Source organism: Strongyloides ratti (genome assembly GCF_001040885.1).
Source record: "Strongyloides ratti genome assembly S_ratti_ED321, chromosome : 2".
NCBI lineage: Eukaryota > Metazoa > Nematoda > Chromadorea > Rhabditida > Strongyloididae > Strongyloides > Strongyloides ratti.
In genome coordinates, this window is record NC_037308.1 from 2,721,485 (window position 1) to 2,741,151 (window position 19,667).

Genomic DNA, 19,667 nt, shown 5'->3' on the forward strand with positions numbered 1-19,667 from the left:
ATACACTAAAATAACATCGAACAATTAATGTATAAACTGTGAAATATCATTTATAATTGATATAAGTAAAAGTTTGTGGAAATAATTAAACAATAATTAATTTTAATTACTGTTTAATATACAATTTATTACTAAATTTTTGTTACCATTTCAAATACAGGAATTTTTTTTTTTTTTTAAATAAAATATATTATAAACATTTTTTTTTGTCTAAATATCAATAACTACAATGCCTACTACATTTACAACTGGTACACCTCCTGATGATGATGACAGTACTGATAAAGAATCAAATTCTATGGATATTGGGAAAGGTATTAGTTATCCTATTATTTCAAGAGAAGAATTAGTTCTTCAAACACAGCTAGGTGTAGGAACTTTTGGAACTGTTTATAAAGGATATTGGAAGGCAAAATGTTTAGATGTTGCAATGAAAAAAGTTTTTGAATTAGACAAAGAAGCTGAAATTTTAGCTCAAATAAGGCATAGAAATATTATTAAATTTTATGGTGTCTCATTAGCTAAACCTGATTATTACATTGTAACAGAATTTGCAGCCAATGGCTCTTTATATGAACGAATTCATATTGAGAAAAAAGATATAAGTTTTGATCAAATGTTGCAATGGGCTACTCAGGTATTTTTTTTTGTTCTTCCTTTTTTTTATGTTACAATAAAATAATTTAAAGATTGCACATGGTGTTGCTTATTTACATTATGAGGCTCCAATTACAATAATACATCGTGATTTGAAATCAAAAAATATTGTGTTGGGTAATAAAATGGTTTGTAAATTATGTGATTTTGGTACATCAAAAGATCTAACTCATTCATTTACTGAACCTTCTTGGGGTGGTACTGCCGCATGGATGAGTCCAGAAATGATTAATCAACGTGAAGGAATCACTACTGCTTGTGATGTTTGGAGTTTTTCTATAGTTCTATGGGAAATGATTGCACGAGAAGTTCCATATAAGGGACTTACTGAATTTAAAATATTTTCTATAATATCATCACATGGTGTTCGTCTAGTCATACCTGAAAGTTGTCCTACTGAGTTAGCAACATTAATAAAAAGTTGTTGGAGAACAGAACCAAAGAATAGACTAGACATGAGAGAAGTTATTACCAAACTTGAACTTATGGCAAATAACGATGATCTCAATGATGAGTGTCGCAGATTTATGGAAAGAAAACTAGAATGGATGCATGAAATTGAAGAACAAATAACTCAGTTAAATGAATTAAAAATGGATCTAGCTAGAAAAGCTGAAGAGTTAGATAGAAGAGAAAATGCTCTTAAAGTAAGAGAATTAAGTCAAAGAAATTTAAAATTGTTAAAGAATAGTACAAATGATATAAGTAATGCTATCACATGGAGTGAAGATCAAGTTTTAAAATGGGCTAAGAATGTTGCTTTAGCAATGTGTCTTGATCCAATTATAACAGAAAAAAGTATTGATCTTATATGTAAAATTATTAAAGAATATAAAATTAATGGACAAAAATTATTAGGAATTACAGCTAAAGATTTAGAAATGCTGGGATTTGAAAATCTTCATCTTCGTGTAGTATTTGCACTTGAAATAGAACAATTAAGACACAAATTTAATGAACATACTGGTATACAACAATTTCCTTCGCTTAAAATGTCTGTAAATTTTGATGCAAACAAAAAGATAGAGAAACATAATCTACTTCATTTTGATATTAATATACAATTATTTTTATATATAAGAAAACATAAAAATAATCAACCAAAGTTCAAAGTTTTTGTTGATAGTGATTGGACAGATGAATCTGCTCATTTTGAAATTCCTCATGAAATCGACCATTCATCACATGTTATTAAAGAAGTTTGTATTACAATATTAGATAAATTTGAAGCTGCTTTAGTTGATGTTGTTCGATGTGATCATTCTCCATTTGGATATAATGAATGGTCTCAAGTACCTTTAGATTTGTCTCCAGTAAAAGTAATATGTCAAATAAATTTTAGTGAACAAGTTGTATCCCCACAAAGTCATTTGATCGAAGCAAAAATTACACAATTTGATAATATGGAGTGCTTAGTTAGTGAAGATGTCACTTTAAAATTAAAACCTTTTGCAACAGAAACATCTTTGTGTAGAGCTAATAATAGTTACTCTGATATGGTAAGAATAATATTTTTATTATTAAATTACAATAAAATTTCAGCGTTCCTCACTGTCAAATATAAATCTTCAAGGAGTCTGGAAAAATAGACGTGATTCTTATTGCACAAGTTTACACACAACACCACTAGAGTCGCCAGAAATTTCATCTTTTCCTCATATTAATCCATTAAGTCTACACTCTCATTATAATAAAAATAAATTTGGTGTAAATTATGCTGAAATTGTTTCAAACCAAGACTATCCAATTTCTCCACAAATTTCAAACAAAGAACAAAGCTATCAAAAGTATGGTAACATAAAACAACGAACAAATACAGATATCAATAATAAAACACCAACAAATGGACCATCTTTTTCATTATTTACTGATAGTGAAGATGAATTTACTATTGTTGGAAAGAAAAAAATTAACTCGATATCAAAATACAAAGACGTGAATAGGTCATTTCCTATTGATAAAAGATTAATTAATAACAGTAGAACGGGTATATCCAAAAATTCTTTCCATTCCCGACAACATACGCCTTCGACACTATTAATGAGTGATTTTGAAATAACAGTTGATAACAGACTAAAAAAGAAACATCAACATTAATTTTTAAGTAATAATTAACAAAATATTCTACTTAATTATTGCTTCTTGTATAAAATAAATTCTTCTACTTTTTAAGAATTATTTTCTGATTCTTAGTTTACAGCTATGAATTAAATTTTTATACAATATTCATGAAAATATGAAAGTTTTGGCGCCACCATTACAAATAATGAACATATTACCAAAACATGCATTCTTTGAGATTTGTAACAAAAAATTATATTTTATTTCGTTTTACTTTCCTTCAATTAGCCTTAATTTATAAATTTCTTTTTAATTTTTTGTTATGTTTTTTTTTTTTTATCTAATATAAATAATATTATTTCTTTTAGTTAATGACTCCAAAAAAGTTACGAAGTTCACGTAGAAGATCAGTTGAAGAAGAATTGAGAATTACAAGAAGTAGATCAAGGAAAGATGTTTTAGCTAAAAAAAATATGAAATCTCCTGAAAGTCCAACAAAAAAAATTTTAACTGAAGGATTTAGTACTTTATCAATAAGTAATACAGGAAAAAAAATAAATGAAAAAAAACAAACAAGATCAGCTGCAAGAGATTTAACTAATATTATTGAACCTGGAAAATGTTTTGTGACACCTTTAATTATTTCAAAAACTAGTAAAACGGTTAGAAAAAAATCAGAACCAATGACTAGATCTAAACGTAGAACTGAAATTATTTCAAAAAATGATTCATCTGAAATTGACTTTTTTGCGAATAAAAGTGATAGTGATGATAAAATTTTTTCTGCAAAAGAGTCAGAAAGTGTTTCTGATGAATGCCCAACACCAACTAAGAAATCAAAAAGAAATAAAAATGTTACTAATAAAAATGGTAAAAAAAATGAAAATGACTTTATGAATTTACTAAAATCCTTACATACGTCTGAAATTCCCAGCCGACTTGTTTGCCGTGAGGATGAAACTAATAAAATAAAAACTTTTGTAAAAGCTGCAATATCTCAGTCTGGTACGAGCTCAGCAATGTACATTTCTGGTGTTCCAGGAACAGGTAAAACAGCATCAACACTTCAGGTATTAAAAGAATTAAATGGAACAAAGAAGAAGAAGTTTATTTATTGTTACGTTAATGGAATGGAATTGCCTCAACCAAACAAAGTTTTTGTTGAAGTTTATAAAACTGTTTTTAAATCAACTAGGATATCACCACAAAATGCTAGAAGATTATTAAATGAAAAGTTTCTATCGTATGAAAATAAAATACCTGTTGTCATTTTAGTTGATGAACTAGATTTACTTTGTACTAAAAAATTAGATATAATTTACGATATATTTAATTGGACAACAAACCCTTCTGCTAGAGTTTCAGTTATTGCTATAGCAAATACCCTTGATTTACCAGAACGACTTTTAAACCAACGAATTAGTTCAAGACTTGGAGCCAATAGAATTTGTTTTCAACCTTACGATCATGAACAAATTGCAAAAATTATTTCAAAAAGAGTAGAAGGAACAACGGTTATTTCTAAGGATGCTATAAATTTAGCTTCAAGAAAAGTTGCTGCTTTAAATGGAGATTTAAGAAAAGCATTGGATGTGGTTAGTCGAGCAACAGAAATAGCAATGGCAAATAATAAAAATGAAGTTTCTATAAGTTTAGTACAACAAGCTATAAAAGAATCTTCTTCAACAATTGATGTTGAATATGTAAGAAATTTATCAATTCATGAAAAGCAAATTTTTGATGCTTGTATTTGTCAACAATTATCATCAGGTTTAGAAGAAATGTCTATTTATGATACATATCAACAATATAAACGTAATTGTTTAGAAAAAGAAATTACTCCTATTTTGTTGGAAAATTTTGGAAAACTAATAAATAAAATGGCAGATTGCAATTTACTTTATTTGAATAAGTTTAATGGTTCAATTTTATTTAGAACTTTTAGGCTTGGTATGACAGTATCTGAAGCTAAATTTTGTTTAGAAAATGCGGGAAGTTAAACTAATTTTGTAATTTTTTTTTTAATTATAATATTGTGTATATATTAAATGTTTCATATTTATCTAATTAATTCTACAGGTGTCATATCATTTCCATTTAATCTTGGAACTCTTCGCATAATATAATCTGCCGTTTTTCGTAATTTACTTGAACTATATTTAATAGCTTCTCTTCTTCTAACAATACTAACATCTGAAGATAACCAACGATCTGTTAAAGCTTCGGATGTTGAAATGCGACGACGTGGATCTTTTTTCAATGCCCATGTAACAAATTTAAGTGCTTCTTGAGAAGCTTGTACAGGAATTAAATTTGGATCACATTTCACATTTAAAATAGCATCTGATATTTCTTCAGAGGTATCATTAATACTAGAGAATGGATGGAATCCGGATAAACTAGAAAAAAAAATAAAAATAATTATTTATATAAAACATACATTGTAAATGCAATTAAGCCCATACCAAAACAGTCAGTTTTTTCTGTAACATTTTCTCCTTTAATAACTTCTGGTGCTTTCCAATCAATTCTCTGATGAATTGTACTACTCTTTAAAGGATTTGTGCTAATTTTTTTTGAACTTCCAAAATCAATAATTTTTATAAACCAGCTTCTTTTGTTAACAAACATTATATTATCTGGTTGAATATCTAGATGTAATATACCTTTATAGTGTATCCAGTGCAAAGCTGATACTATTTGCCTAACTGTTAATACAACAGATTCTTCATTATATGAATCAAGAAAACTAAATCTGTGAAAGACATCTTCATATAACCTTTCTGTTATTAATGTTATTGTTGAACCATTTTCATATGCTCCAACTAATTGAACAACATTTTCATGTTGACATAACTTTAAATTTTCATATTCATCTAAAGCAGAAGGAACATCTGGATAAGTTGTCAAACGTTTTTTAGCAATACAATGACTTCTTCCCTCATTTTTACTGTCACTAACGTTAACAACAACTGAAAATCTTCCTCTAAATATTTCTTTTTCAATTTGAAATCTTTTTGTAATATCTTCATCAACTAATAAAGTAACACCTTCACCTAAATTTTCTATTTTACTAGTATTTTCTCTTCTTTCAACTCCATTTTCTATCATATCATCATTAGATTCTTCTAAAATTTCACATAATCCACCTCCTCTACTACCTCTTTTGACGATTGGTCTACTTGGAATAGAAACAGAATTTATACAAATATCTCTTTTTAATAATTCGGTTTGTAATTTTGGAACACCTTTTCTATGTGTCTTAATAATTCTTGAATTTAAACTTGGAAATCCCCATCCAAAACCATTTTTTGCAGTAACTCTAAATTGATAAATACCATGAGGAGCTAAATGTTTTACTAGACATACTTCACCATCAATATTATCTGAAACAACTATCCATGGAGCAAAATGATCATTTTCACCAGCAGGTCTGATTTCTAATTTATATCTGATTCCTTCTAATGTTGTACAAGTTTCAGGCATTTCCCAACATATCAAAACTTCTGTATCAGAAGCAAGTTCAATTTCTGGTCTTCCTGGTTTTCCAGGTGTTTCACCAGAATAAGCACGACAACTTGTTATATCAAAACCATTTTCATTTCTTGCTTCACATGTATATTCACCTAATTCATGAAGTTCAGGTCTAACAACTTCTAGACTACAATAACCATTATAATTTTTAATAATGTATCTATCTGAATTATTAATAATGGTATTATTATATTTCCATACAATTTCAGGAGTAGGATTTCCAATAACTTGACATTCAAAAAGAAATCTACTTTTTTCTTCATGCCAATAAACATCACGAAGTCTTTTTTTAAAAATTACAGAACCTTTTTGTTCACTTATATTAGAAGATAAACCTCCATGATTTTGTAATTTATTTATTTTATTATGTATTATATGTAATTTTTTACCAAATTCATCTGTAAAACCAGTGTTTAGTATATTATTTGATTCTTCTTTCATTAAATCTGTATATCTTCTTCTTTCTCTTACTGTAATATCTCTATTTCTAAATCCTAAAATACCTACACCAACATATGGTGCACCTTCACCCCAAAGAAATGATCTATAACCTCTAACTCTAGCATTAAAAGAAGCACCTTTTGATGCAAGTAATAAAGTATCTGGACCTATTTGATAATGACTATCCCAAATATAATCATCTATATCATTCTCTGGAACAATATTTTCTTCCTCTTTATAATAATTTTTTGGTCTATATTTTTCAAGTTCTTCCTCTAAATTATATCTTCTAACAGGTATTTTTGTCTTTTCTTCATTATCAATAATTGGTTTTTCTTGAATTTCTATATTTTCTATATTTTCTTTTTTTTCTCCATTTAATTTAGGTCTTTTTTCTTTATATTCACTTTTTACTTTCTCTGCTTCAGCCATTAATGCATCAAAATCATCAAAGTCATCATGAAATTTGACACTGGCCTTTCTTTTTTCATTTAAATTGTTTATTGAATTATCAATTGGAGCCTCTTCATTCATTGGTTTTGTCATTCTTTGTTTTCCTCTTTTTGTACTAATAACACATTCCATTTTATGTTCTCTTCCTGGTGATAAAAGAACCGGTGATTTTGTTCCTGGTCGACATTTTAATCCTGGAGATAATCCACCTCCTGATTTTGGGCGTTCTTCATTGCTTACCACGGTAATTTTATGTTTACCTAATCCTTCAAGAAATAAAGGAGCACTAACTGGAACAGAGGGATCCATTTGTTCAGGAGGAACATTAAATCCTTTTTCAGAAAAAAATGCTTTGACAGATTCATTGTCATCATCCATATCAATAGTAACAGATGGTGAAGCAATTGGTGTAAATGAATCTTCACTACCACTATTATCCATTGGTGTAGTTGATCTTGAACGACTTCTATATAATTTTTTTCTTGGCTAAAATTATTACAATTGAAATTTGTACAATTAAAAATTTATTAAAAACTTACATTATTTGTTAATAATTTTTGATTTGGTTCAATGTCGTTTAAACTAACAATAGAACCAGCATAAGAATTTTCTTCAGAAATGTCACTTAAAATTCTATTTGCAATTTCTTCTTCAATCTCACGACGTTCACCTTTTATTAAACGTAAAGGTGGAATAAAATCGGTATCAAAAATTTCTTCGTCTTCTTCTTCGTCTTCAAAATACTTATCTTCAGTAGCTTTTTTTAATTTCTTTTCAATGTCTTTTTTAAGTAAATCACTTATAGGACATTCACCCCCTTCTTGTGATTGTAAAATTTTTCTATCTTCACCACAATTTTGCATTGATGGAGATGGTGATTTTTTGAAGGTATTTTGGATACCAACCGAATTTGTAGATAATGGAGAAGAATCTTTTAAACCTCTCCCTATCTTAAATTTTATTGGCTCTTCAAATGGTAATGTATTTATACTTTCTTCTGACTCTGTTCGATATAATCCAAAGGATGAGTCGTCAATTATATTTAATGGATATGAAAGTTTATGAAGAGATACTGAACTTGTTGTTGGAGACAAATTAGAATTTGTTTCAGTTTCTGGAGATAAACGGCTTCCGTATGTAAATTTTGGTTCAAATAAACGTGGTTGATCTTTGATTGTAAGAAAATCGTAAATAGCTACTGGATCTATAATCGTACCTAAATGTTTTTCGTTAGGATGAGATTCACAAAATTCAGGTACTGGAATTGGTTCAACTTTTAAAATTGAATCTGATGGAGTTTGTTGTACAAAAACTCTGCGTTCCTAAAATTTAGATTTATTTTAATATTTTAATATGTTAAATTTAGTAAAAAGTTAGTAGGTAAATTATAAAGTGGTTAATTCTACAACATATAATGTTTAGAGACAATGATTTCTCATCTTTTGTTTGTCAGACAAGCTTTATTCACATTTGCAGGAAAGTATTATAGATATGATAGATAAAATATATCAGTATGCTAGTTTATCACAACGCGTTTACTGCTTCATTCAAAGAAATATTTATAAAAGTTTAATTATAAGTAAAATATAAAAGTTATATGATTAAATCTTTTATTTGTTAAAAGCTTCTTCCTGAGCATAAATAAAGTTAGTAATAGAAAAAAAAAGCATTGAATGATATAGTATTTATACTGTTAATATTTACTAATAATAAAAATAATATTATATTAATTTATTTACTTACCAACCATTTATGCCTATATTTGAATTCTCTTAAAAATTCAGATGACAATTTTGCATCTAATAAAGATGATTCACATATCCATGGATGTGACAATGCCTCATTAACAGTCATTCTTTGACTGAAAAAATAAATTAATTTATCTTATATAAAAAAAACATATGACTTACAATGGATTAATGATTAATAAACGTTCAAGAAAATCAATTGCTTCATTTGTAACATATGAAAGTTCTTTACATTGCAAATCAAATCTACCTTCTACAACATTTAATAAAGTTTCATTATCATTATCACCTAAAAATGGTGAAATTCCACCGAGTAAAACAAAAGTCATAATTCCTACACTCCACATATCACTATATAATCCAATTTTTTCATTTTTAACTAATTCCGGTGCTACAAATTCTGGAGATGCTTTAAAATTACCAGTAATTCTTCCATTTTTTACATGAATATTTTGTCCAAAATCAGCCAAACATAAATGATCATCTTGTAATAATACAACTTCAGGTCTTAAATCAAGATGAGGTTGATTACGATCATGCATATATTGTAATGCTGTTAAAAGTTGCTTTACAAAAACTCTAACCTGATCTTCTTTAGATGGATCACGATCAGGAGATGCTTTTGATGATAAACTTTCATGAATCTTTGGAGGAACCAATGAATCCAAAAAAGTTTTATTTGAACTAAAATTATATTTTAAACACCTTTCTAAACCCATAAATAGATATGTTAAGATTAAATTTTTAAACAAAAAATTATCAAAAATTAATTATCATAAAATATATGTAGATAATTATATTAAAAAATATTTCTACTAATGAATAAGTTGAAAAGCTGACAATTATTTTTAAAAGTAAATATTAAAACTTTTAAAAACTAGATTTTAAAAATTGAAAAATTTTTATATAGAATAATAATGAACACTTGAATAAAATATAAATTATTCCCAATAATATTTTCTTTTAACAAAAGAATTATATCAAAAGAAAAGTAAGAAATTACAATAATAATTTACTATTTTTAATTTTTTTTTTTTTGATATATAATTGCTTACCTTTGAAAAGTATAATGTAACATTTTCTTTTCTATAATTTTAGTATATTTTCAAGTTTTTCATTCATAATCGGTAATTAAATTCCTAATAATATAAGCCGTCAAAAATATAAATTAAAATTAAAAATATATGTTGATCTAACAAATTGCCACAAAAAAGAAAAGTTGACTACTTTTCTTAACTTTATTATATTTTATATTTAAATATCAGAAGATTGTTTTAAAGTATAAGAATTATGCATTCCGGAGAAGATATTACTTTTTAATGTATATTTATAAGTACCAATAGGCCCTTGGATATCATAGTAATTTATGTTTTTTTAAATAATAATTAACGATTAGGTTATTGGTATTTCTTTATCTAATCTTCTGCTATTTTTAATGTTAAATTTATCAGCTAACTTCTTTGTGATATTTTATTATACATAGAATATAAGATGCTTTTCATCCTACACATAATATAAATATATTACTAGGGTCATTCCTTAAAATTCATATATGTAAAGTAAATCGATGTTTACGATATTATAATATGTATATCAACAATTTGCACTTTTGTGGTATATCGTTTATGGCTTTCTTGTTAATTATAAGCATAAAATTATCATTATAATCTCCACCTTTTTTTTATATATTTATAGGTAGTAGTATAACTTGCAGTTGGTTTTTTGAAAACGTGGTCTTTTTGAAAAATTCTGTTTCTTTTTTTAAACAATCTTTATTTGCATATTTATTTTATCATTAAATATTTGTTTTATGTTAACATTACAGTTTTTCCATTTCATAATATCTTTCATTTTTATACATAATTTGTTGGAAATATTTTATGTATCTTAATTTATTTTTGATATTATTTTTTAAATTAATAAATTTTTTTTTTATTAAAATATAATATTAAAAATGACAATATAGGTGTTTTTGTGCATAGTAAAGTTTTTTTTCCTTAATATACCTGTATAGATATAAATTATATAAAGACAAAGAAAATAATCAAATTATTTCTACTTTTATTATTATAAAATATCGTAAAAGAATTGTATTTTATTATTGTATTATTATATTATAATACTATTAAGTTAAGAGAGATTTTTTTTATTTTAGCATTGGTAAGCCATAAAAACAAAGTTAAATCACTCCTTGCGCTTTTTTATTTCGTTACCATTTCGATGATAGGTCGTGTTAAGTGGCAGACATACATAACGTCAATCTAACCATACTCAAACGTGTAGTTGAAAGAAAATAAATTCTAGAACATTCTTTTTTCCTCATATATACAAATGTGTAGATAACTTGCGCTTTGTTACTAATTAATTTGTACAAAATAATTTTATGTGTTCACCTCCAAATTTTTAATTGACCCCCTAACTATGTCCTGATGTCTGTGGGTGATGTTATAGATTATTTTTTTTTCTATCTAAAACACTTTTTTTAAAGCGTTTACTTTTTACTATCTGTTTAAATCGTTAGGATAAAATGGTACATTTTAACTGTAAAATTTTAACAGGTCGTTCATCAATTTCTGTCTCTTTTTGATTATTTTTCGTTTAGGCACGTAGTTTTTATATCATTAATATGTATTTTTCTATATATTTACATCTATCATTAATGTTCACTTAAACGTGTTTCTGTGTTTAAATATAGGCTGTACTGAAAAAGACTATTATATTTGTTTTTCCTATCTTGTATGGATTTTGTGTATAAAATCGTTTGAGAAGCATTAGTGAACTTTTGTTCTGTTAATAATTCCTATTTAAATTAATTCAATACGTGGAGTTTTCTACCTATCATTATATTATTTAGTATTTTTAGAAATTTTTAATATTTGTTATATAGCATCTGAAAGAGTAATGTATGACTTAAACTTTCCCTCGATAATATCATTGTTAGGTATTTACAATATATACCTTTATTTTAATTTGTCAAATAAATTTGTATAGTTTATTTTTTACAATTTATTTTATTAATTTTTTTTTCTTTTAATTTAAGTTTCTCAAAGAGATAAATTATCCGAAGTTAGAAGATGGCCGACTATAAATCATACAATGCTCGCAGAGGAGGCCGTTATGGCAGAGGCCGCTTCGGTGCTGGAAGACGCGGATTTAAAGGACCACGTAGTAACTATCGATTCCGTTCTTCCAACAAAAAAAATGGAGAACACTTCCTGGGACCATTTTCAGAAGACTATGTCAAGGAATTCCTCAAGATTAGAAATAACGAAAAATTGACAAAGGCTGAGTTGAAAAAGGCCGAGGAGGAATTTATTGCTAAACAACCTACTGAAATTCAGGTATATTTTTTGTTGTATGACTATTTTTATATTAATATTTTTTTTTTCCAGGAAAAGTACAAGAAATTTATTGAAGATTTAAACCAAAAAAGAACTGAATTTGAAGAGACAAGATCAAAAAAGTACGAAGAACTTTCTCCAGAGGCTAAGAAGCTTTTTGATGAAGTTGAGACTATTAAAAAAGAGGAGAATATTTCTTTCAAGGAAGAAAGAAATAAAATTAGAAATTTGCTTGCTAAAGCTGACGCCAATGTTCGTAATGAATTGAGAAAGATTAATGTTACTGAGAAACAGGGTAGATCAGTTCGTGTCTCTGAACCAAAGTCTGGAAAAGGGAACAAAAGATCTCAGGAGAAACGTGAAAAGACTTTCTCATTCCTTGAAGGACTTGAACAAGAGAAAATCGATGAATATCTAGCCATTCGTAAGGAGAACAAGTCTCTTCCAAAGAAGGACGTTAATGCCTTAGAGGCTGCTTGGGCTAGCAAGCAGGATGAAACAGTCAAAAAGAACTTTGAAGAGTATGTTGAAAACGTTGAAAAAAAGAAGAAACAACGTTTAGAATCTAACAGAGCTACTATTGACAAGCTGGTTAACCAACTTAATACCTACATTAATAAGTTGGAAACATTGAAATTAGATCCTGATACCACCTATGAAAATGAACTTAAAGAAATTAAGGAGGTTGAGTATCAAACAATAAGAACACTCCGCTACTCCACTCGTAGTCTTTTCCCAAGATTGAACAACTATTGAAGAGTGTTGAGGATGCGAGTATGTTCTCGTTACGTTAATATTATTTAACTAATGAATTATGTTTATTGTTCCTTATGATAATAAATATTTGATGTTTGTAATTTATATGATTATTTTTTAGTTTTTTTACGAAAGTTGTACTAACAATACACATTAATAGTTTATATTTTATTTATTTGTTGAAAACCAAAACAAAAATGTAACAACCCTAAAACAATAATCTAGTTTGATACTTTAAATACATTATAATTATTGATCTTAAAAATAAGGAAAGATTAGAAGCAGAAGGTAAAAAAATGACTAGTGATTTAGAACATTCCACCACCCATTCCGCCCATACCTCCCATACCACCCATTGGAGGTGCTGGAGTTTCTTTTGGAACTTCTGTAACAACACATTCAGTAGTGGCTAAAAGTGAAGCAACACCAGCAGCGTCTTGAAGTGATGTACGGACAACTTTGGTTGGATCAATAATACCAGTTTGGATCATATCAACAAACTTATCATTCAAAGCATCGTAACCGAAACTGACTGATTCATTTGCATAAACTTTTTCAACGATACTAGCTGGTTCAAGTCCAGCATTCTTAATAATGGTAGAAATTGGTTGACGAACGGCTTTTTGGACAATTCTAACTCCCAATTCTTGATCAGAATTACCGACTTTGATGTTATCAAGAACTTTGACAGCACGAAGAAGAGCAACACCACCTCCTGGTACGATTCCTTCTTCTACAGCAGCACGTGTTGCACAGAGTGCATCTGTGACACGATCTCTCTTTTCACTAACTTCAACTTCAGAAGCACCTCCAATTTTAAGGACAGCAACACCTTTTGATAATTTAGCTAAACGTTCATTAAGTTTTTCTTTTTCATACTCAGAAGTAGATTGTTCAATCTCAAATTCAATTTGTTGAATTCTCTTCTCAACTTGTTCAGCATCTCCTTTTCCATTAAGCATAAGAGTATCATCTTTTGTAACTGTAACTTCAGCAACTTCACCAAAGTCACCTGCTTGAATATCTTCAAGTTTGTGTAAATTAGATTCATCTCCAAAGACTTTAGCTCCTGTAGCAATGGCAATATCTTTCAATGTGTTTTTGCGGTTGTCTCCAAAACCAGGAGCTTTTACAGCACAAACTTGAAGACCAACCTTTAATCTGTTAAGAACGAGGGTTGTAAGAGCTTCACCATCGACATCTTCAGCAATAATAATAAGTGGTTGACGATATTTATTTGCTAATTCAAGAGCTGGAACAATATCTTGAACTTGGGAAATTTTTTTCTCAGAAAGAAGGACTAAACATTTTTCAAAGAAACATTTTCCACCCTTGGAAGTATTCATGAAATATGGAGAAATATATCCACGGTCAAATTTCATTCCTTCAATAATTTCTAATTCATCGTCAAGAGTTTTTCCATCCTTAACGGTAATGACACCTTTATTTCCAACTTTTTTCATAGCTTCAGATATCAATTTTCCAATATCTTTATCTCCATTAGCAGAAATAGTAGCAACTTGAGCAATTTCTTCTGGAGTTGTAACTTGCTTTGACATCTTCTTTAACTCTTCAACAATAGCTTCAACGGATGACATGACACCTTTTCTAACTTCAATTGGATTAGCACCACGGCTAATATTTTCAAATCCTTCTTTAGCAATAGCTCTGGCAAGAACAGTAGCGCAAGTTGTTCCGTCACCAGCTTGTTCGTTAGCCTTATCTGCAACATCTTGAACCAATTTTGCACCCATATTTTGATATTTATCTTCGAGATCAATAGCCTTAGCAACGGTAACACCGTCTTTTGTAATTTTTGGTCCACCAAAACTTTGTTCAATAATAACATTTCTTCCTTTTGGTCCCATTGTAACAGATACAGCGTCAGCTAAAAGATCTACTCCAACAAGCATGGCTTTTCTTCCATCAGCTCCAAATTTAAGATCTTTAGCATATGATCTGATAATAGATTTAGAAAAATTATGAGCAGCAAGACGAAGCATTTTTTAAAGTTGTACTGTTAATATATTCCTAAAAATTTAAATATTAAACAAACTTTTAATTGAAAAAATTTTCAAAAAAATTATAATTTGTAAAAACTGAAAACTAATTTTTATAACGAAAGTATTAAAGATATACTTTAAATTAAAATAAATTGGAATAGAATAAACATTTCTTGCTGCACTATTGCGAAATATTAATATAGGAATTTTCGCGAAATTTCTTTAAAAAAAATCTACAAATTAATAAATTGCTCCTACAACGATAGTAGAGACGATCTTGTTGCAGAATGTTCTAGAATGACTTTTAAGTTATGATGGTAATCTGCGGCTCGTCCATATAACTTAGAGATTATTTTAATTTTAAATTATTTTTTAACTAATTGCAGGTTCTTGTAATTTTGGTAAATATGCTTCTTTCCGCTGTTCGTAGATGTGTAGGTTATTTTATTTCTATATAAAATTATATTTCTTTTTAGTCATCAGCTCTTAAAAATGTTCAACCACTTTTTGATCGTGTTATGATCAAAAAAGCTGCTGCTGAAGTAAAATCTAAAGGAGGTATTTACATTCCAGAGAAAGCCCAAGGAAAGGTTCTTGAAGGTACTGTTGTTGCTGCTGGTCCAGGACTTCGTACTGAGGATGGTAAACTTATACCTTTATCAGTTAGTGTTGGAGATCGTGTTATGTTGCCGGAGTATGGTGGAAATAAAGTTGTTATGGATGATGCAGAATATTTCATCTATCGTGAGTCAGATCTCATCGCCAAACTCACTAACTAAGGAATACATTAAAGTGTAATTTTTATATATTATTTTGTTGTTTTTTGCATAGTTGATATTGTAGTTTGTATTCTTGTTGGTTGGTTAAAGACTATAAAAAATTTTATACAACTATTTATAGTGTAGTTTGTGGTGATATGGTAGGAGGGAGATTAATACAATAGTATAAAATGTTGATGAATATTTATTTCTTATCATTTCTTACTTTTTCTTCTTTCATATGCAGTATTTTAAAAATGTATGTGTTAAAAGAGAAAGATAATCTAATTGAACATCTATTGCTTGATCAATTAAGTTCTAATGATCTTACTTTTAAAACTAAAAATATTAGAAAGAACAAAGGTAGAGCTTCTGTTTATGGAGGTCAGTTAATTAGTAACTCTATTTTTGCTGCTCAAAAAACTGTTGATAAAGATTTTTATTGTCATTCTTCACATATATATTTTTTAAATGCCGTAAATGTTGATGGATCACTTATTTATAAGGTCAAAAAAATTCGTGACAGTAAGAATTTTGCTTTAAGAAAAGTATGTTGTTATTATGGTGAAATATTAATTAGTGATTGTAATTTATCTTTTCATAAGACTGAAGAACCATCAATTTGTCATCAAGGAGTAATGCCTGATATTCCAAAACCTGAAGATTTAAAAGAACAAGATTTTTATATGGAAGAACTTCAAAAAATTAATTTAAAAGAATTAAATTCAGGACAAATTTTGTCTATTAATATTGCAAAAAACTTTTATCATGATTCTTTTTGTTATCGTCGTATTTATAAACCAATGACATATTTTTGTATAGAAAGAGGTGATGGTGGATTACAAAATTATTATTCCTGGATACGTTGTAAAGAAAAATTACCTGATGATCCAATAATTCATATGTGTTTTTTAGCATTTATGTCTGATTCAGGTATAATTGATTATGCACAAAAACAACATATTGTTGAAGGATATGTTCCTAATTTTTCTACATCTCTTGATCATTCTTTATATTTTCACACATCTAACATTAATATGAATGAATGGATTTTACTTGAAGCAATCTCTCCAAGAGCAGGTAATTTTTATAAAAATAAGGATATATATATATTAAACTTTTAGAAGGTGGACGGGCAATTATAATGGGTAAATTTTGGTCTAGAGATGGTTTACATTTAGCAACATTAATACAAGAAAGTCTTCATAGAACTAAAGAAGCAAAATCTAAAATGTAACTATCTTATTTTTTTCTTTACAAATTTATTTATATATAAATATTTTTAAAAATTTATTTATAACATTAAACAACTACTTCGTACGATATATTTGTTATAATTTTCATTTACAAAAATATCAAATAAAAACAATAAAAATAAGACACAAAATAATTTTAACATTAAAAAAAATGGTTATGATATTGAAGAGCTACTATTATTAAAAAACCAGAGAAAACAGCACCTAATTTGTACATTCTATTATTTTTTGGAACACATTCTTGTGCAATTATTTCTAGAAACGTAACATATATAAATGTTCCTGCAGCTAAACATTCTAAAATTAATACTGCAATATCACGAGATATTGCATTTATATTCAATTCCTAGAATACAAAGAAAAATAAATTTATTTAATTATAAAAATTATTTTTATACCTTTAATCCAGCACCTAGTAATGCTCCAATTGGAGTCATAATTGCATAAATAAAAAGTATTAATACTGCCCATTTTGATCGACCCGAAATTGTTTTTGAAATTTGAAGACCTACAGCAAAAGCTTCAATAATTTTATGAAGAGATAAAGAGGTAAACAAAACTAGTGTTCCAGACAAGTCATTTTTAGTTCCTAAGGCAACCCCTTCTAAAATAGAATGAAATGACATAATAATTGCAAATGACAAAGCCTTAAAATAATCATTTGGTTTCTTTTCATCATGTTTTGGTGAATCAATTGTTGTTGTTTCTGAACATGGAATTTCTGTAGAAGTAGTTTGTACTTTTATTACAGTTCTATTTTCTTCATTTTCATGAATTAATGGTTTACTTGTTTCAACAGAATTATAATTTGGTAATGCATGATTACATGATTCATCATCTTTATGAAAATATTTTGAACAAAGTTCTTCTAAAAGATATACAAAAAAAAACCCTAAGCACACCATTAACTGAGGAAATGGAAAATTGTTTGTTGTGTTAGTTCTTTTTTTAATATCCTCATAACCAAATCTAAAAAAAAAAAAAATTTTTTTTTGAAATTTTTTGTTAAAAAAAAACATACTGAATTTCAGGTAAAATATCTAGAAAACAGGTAGCTAAAAAGACACCACCACCTACACAGCACATTAAACTTAAAAATAAATTTGGTTTTCCATCATTGTCCAATTTAAATTTTTTTATTAATGTGTGTGGTGCTAAAGCTGAGATAATTGTAACAAATAAAATTAATAATCCTAAGATTGATTGTAATAATAAGTTGTTCATATTTATCTACCAACTCTGTCAACACTATAATTTAATTATGTATGGAAATTAATAAAAAAATTTAAAGATGATTCAGTTAAACGGAAATGTTAGAAAATAGAACATTTTTATAAAACTATTTATGTAAGATTAATTTTAAAAATTTTCTTTATACTAGATATTATATATTTATATATTTTATTGAGAATATTATAATAAAAAATTAGGTAAAAAAATAATCCAAAATAGAAAAAAAAAATCGTATTTTTTTTATTTTTAAATAGATATAAATAAAATATTATGGATATTATTTTTTTTATTAACAAAGTTTATATATAAATTATAAAAATTAATTTTTAAATTCTACTTATTTTTGGGAAAAAGTATACACATAGGGGATATATTTTTTCATAAAAGTACCTCGTATATTATTTATATAATGTTAAAATATTAAAAAAAAATAAAAATTTTTATAATAGTTGTTATCCTCATATATGGAAAAATATCATACAAATATTTTATAAGATTTATTTGTTAATATATTTTTCACATAAGAAAATATTAATAATTCAATGGGAATAACAAAATAAACTATAATTTTAATGGTGTAAATCATTATAGAAATTTTAATATATGTATTTTAAATGGATAACAACTAAATTATCTTTTTTTCACTATTACCGTCATATTTAAAAGTTATTCCTAATCACATTTAAATAATATAAATGTCAAAAAAATTGTTGTTAAAACTTATTCACTATTTTTAAAATAGTGTGATCTTTGATAAATAATTGTAAACGATATATAAAGTCTAGAAAAAATAAATATTTTAATTAGATTGTAAATTTAAAAAAATGACAAACTAATTACATACTAAATAATAAATAACCATAAATAATTTAATAATAATAGCAAAGGTTAATTTGTTAGTTTAAATAAAATTTTAATCAAAAAGTTAAACAAAAAAGAAAAAAACAAGCATTATTTGATAATTTTATTAAAATTTCAAAAAAGAATCTATTTGAAATAAAATTTAATTAACAATTCAAAATTTTAAATTATCTAATGTCAATAATAGTACAAAATATGTTAAAAAGAAAATTAATAATTAATTATAATTATAAAATTATAACAAATATTAAATAAGACTTTTGATATTTATATTTTTTTTTTCTTAAAAAATAAAAAGATATTTATAAATATTACTTTTTGATTATTCAATATGAAGACAGACAATTATTATATTTCGGCTAGTCTGAAATCGAGATACAAAATAAACAATAATGTTAATTTAAGAATATCTTTTATAATGTAACTATGAATAAAAATGAAAACATCTTTCAATTTAAAAGTGTAATTTACAAAAGAATTAATAAACAACTTTTATTTATCATTTAAAACAATAAATTTTTCTAAAATTATATTATGACTTAATATTTTGACTTTTATTTGATTT

General features: G+C 26.8%; 8 protein-coding genes across 8 annotated transcripts; 5 read left to right on the plus strand and 3 right to left on the minus strand.

The window, feature by feature from the left end:
• Positions 1-229: 229 nt before the first annotated feature.
• Positions 230-2,754, plus strand: SRAE_2000085100 (Mitogen-activated protein kinase kinase kinase MLT; the record flags this gene model as incomplete). Its single annotated transcript, XM_024651733.1, has 4 exons — positions 230-637; positions 690-1,304; positions 1,344-2,156; positions 2,200-2,754. 4 exons carry the CDS (start codon positions 230-232, stop codon positions 2,752-2,754), a joined length of 2,391 nt encoding a protein of 796 aa, XP_024505381.1.
• Positions 2,755-3,089: 335 nt separating this feature from the next.
• SRAE_2000085200 (Origin recognition complex subunit 1) lies at positions 3,090-4,718 on the plus strand (the record flags this gene model as incomplete). The annotated part of the gene is made up of 1 exon (XM_024651734.1): positions 3,090-4,718. The coding sequence occupies one exon, from the start codon at positions 3,090-3,092 to the stop codon at positions 4,716-4,718; it is 1,629 nt and encodes a 542-aa protein (XP_024505382.1).
• Positions 4,719-4,777: 59 nt separating this feature from the next.
• On the minus strand, positions 4,778-9,972 carry SRAE_2000085300 (Striated muscle preferentially expressed protein kinase; the record flags this gene model as incomplete). The annotated part of the gene is made up of 6 exons (XM_024651735.1): positions 4,778-5,117; positions 5,159-7,632; positions 7,686-8,468; positions 8,890-9,007; positions 9,057-9,578; positions 9,950-9,972. 6 exons carry the CDS (start codon positions 9,970-9,972, stop codon positions 4,778-4,780), a joined length of 4,260 nt encoding a protein of 1,419 aa, XP_024505383.1.
• A 1,996-nt stretch (positions 9,973-11,968) lies between these two features.
• On the plus strand, positions 11,969-12,991 carry SRAE_2000085400 (Domain of unknown function DUF148 domain-containing protein; the record flags this gene model as incomplete). Its single annotated transcript, XM_024651736.1, has 2 exons — positions 11,969-12,235; positions 12,287-12,991. 2 exons carry the CDS (start codon positions 11,969-11,971, stop codon positions 12,989-12,991), a joined length of 972 nt encoding a protein of 323 aa, XP_024505384.1.
• A 308-nt stretch (positions 12,992-13,299) lies between these two features.
• On the minus strand, positions 13,300-14,994 carry SRAE_2000085500 (Heat shock 60kD protein 1; the record flags this gene model as incomplete). Its single annotated transcript, XM_024651737.1, has 1 exon — positions 13,300-14,994. One exon carries the CDS (start codon positions 14,992-14,994, stop codon positions 13,300-13,302), a length of 1,695 nt encoding a protein of 564 aa, XP_024505385.1.
• A 407-nt stretch (positions 14,995-15,401) lies between these two features.
• SRAE_2000085600 (10 kDa heat shock protein, mitochondrial) lies at positions 15,402-15,937 on the plus strand (the record flags this gene model as incomplete). Its single annotated transcript, XM_024651738.1, has 5 exons — positions 15,402-15,428; positions 15,471-15,688; positions 15,744-15,788; positions 15,838-15,852; positions 15,895-15,937. 5 exons carry the CDS (start codon positions 15,402-15,404, stop codon positions 15,935-15,937), a joined length of 348 nt encoding a protein of 115 aa, XP_024505386.1.
• Positions 15,938-15,949: 12 nt separating this feature from the next.
• Positions 15,950-16,989, plus strand: SRAE_2000085700 (Acyl-coenzyme A thioesterase 8; the record flags this gene model as incomplete). The annotated part of the gene is made up of 5 exons (XM_024651739.1): positions 15,950-16,011; positions 16,069-16,300; positions 16,358-16,619; positions 16,668-16,832; positions 16,877-16,989. 5 exons carry the CDS (start codon positions 15,950-15,952, stop codon positions 16,987-16,989), a joined length of 834 nt encoding a protein of 277 aa, XP_024505387.1.
• Positions 16,990-17,150: 161 nt separating this feature from the next.
• On the minus strand, positions 17,151-18,232 carry SRAE_2000085800 (Zinc transporter ZIP2; the record flags this gene model as incomplete). The annotated part of the gene is made up of 3 exons (XM_024651741.1): positions 17,151-17,354; positions 17,407-17,977; positions 18,030-18,232. 3 exons carry the CDS (start codon positions 18,230-18,232, stop codon positions 17,151-17,153), a joined length of 978 nt encoding a protein of 325 aa, XP_024505388.1.
• Positions 18,233-19,667: the final 1,435 nt, after the last annotated feature.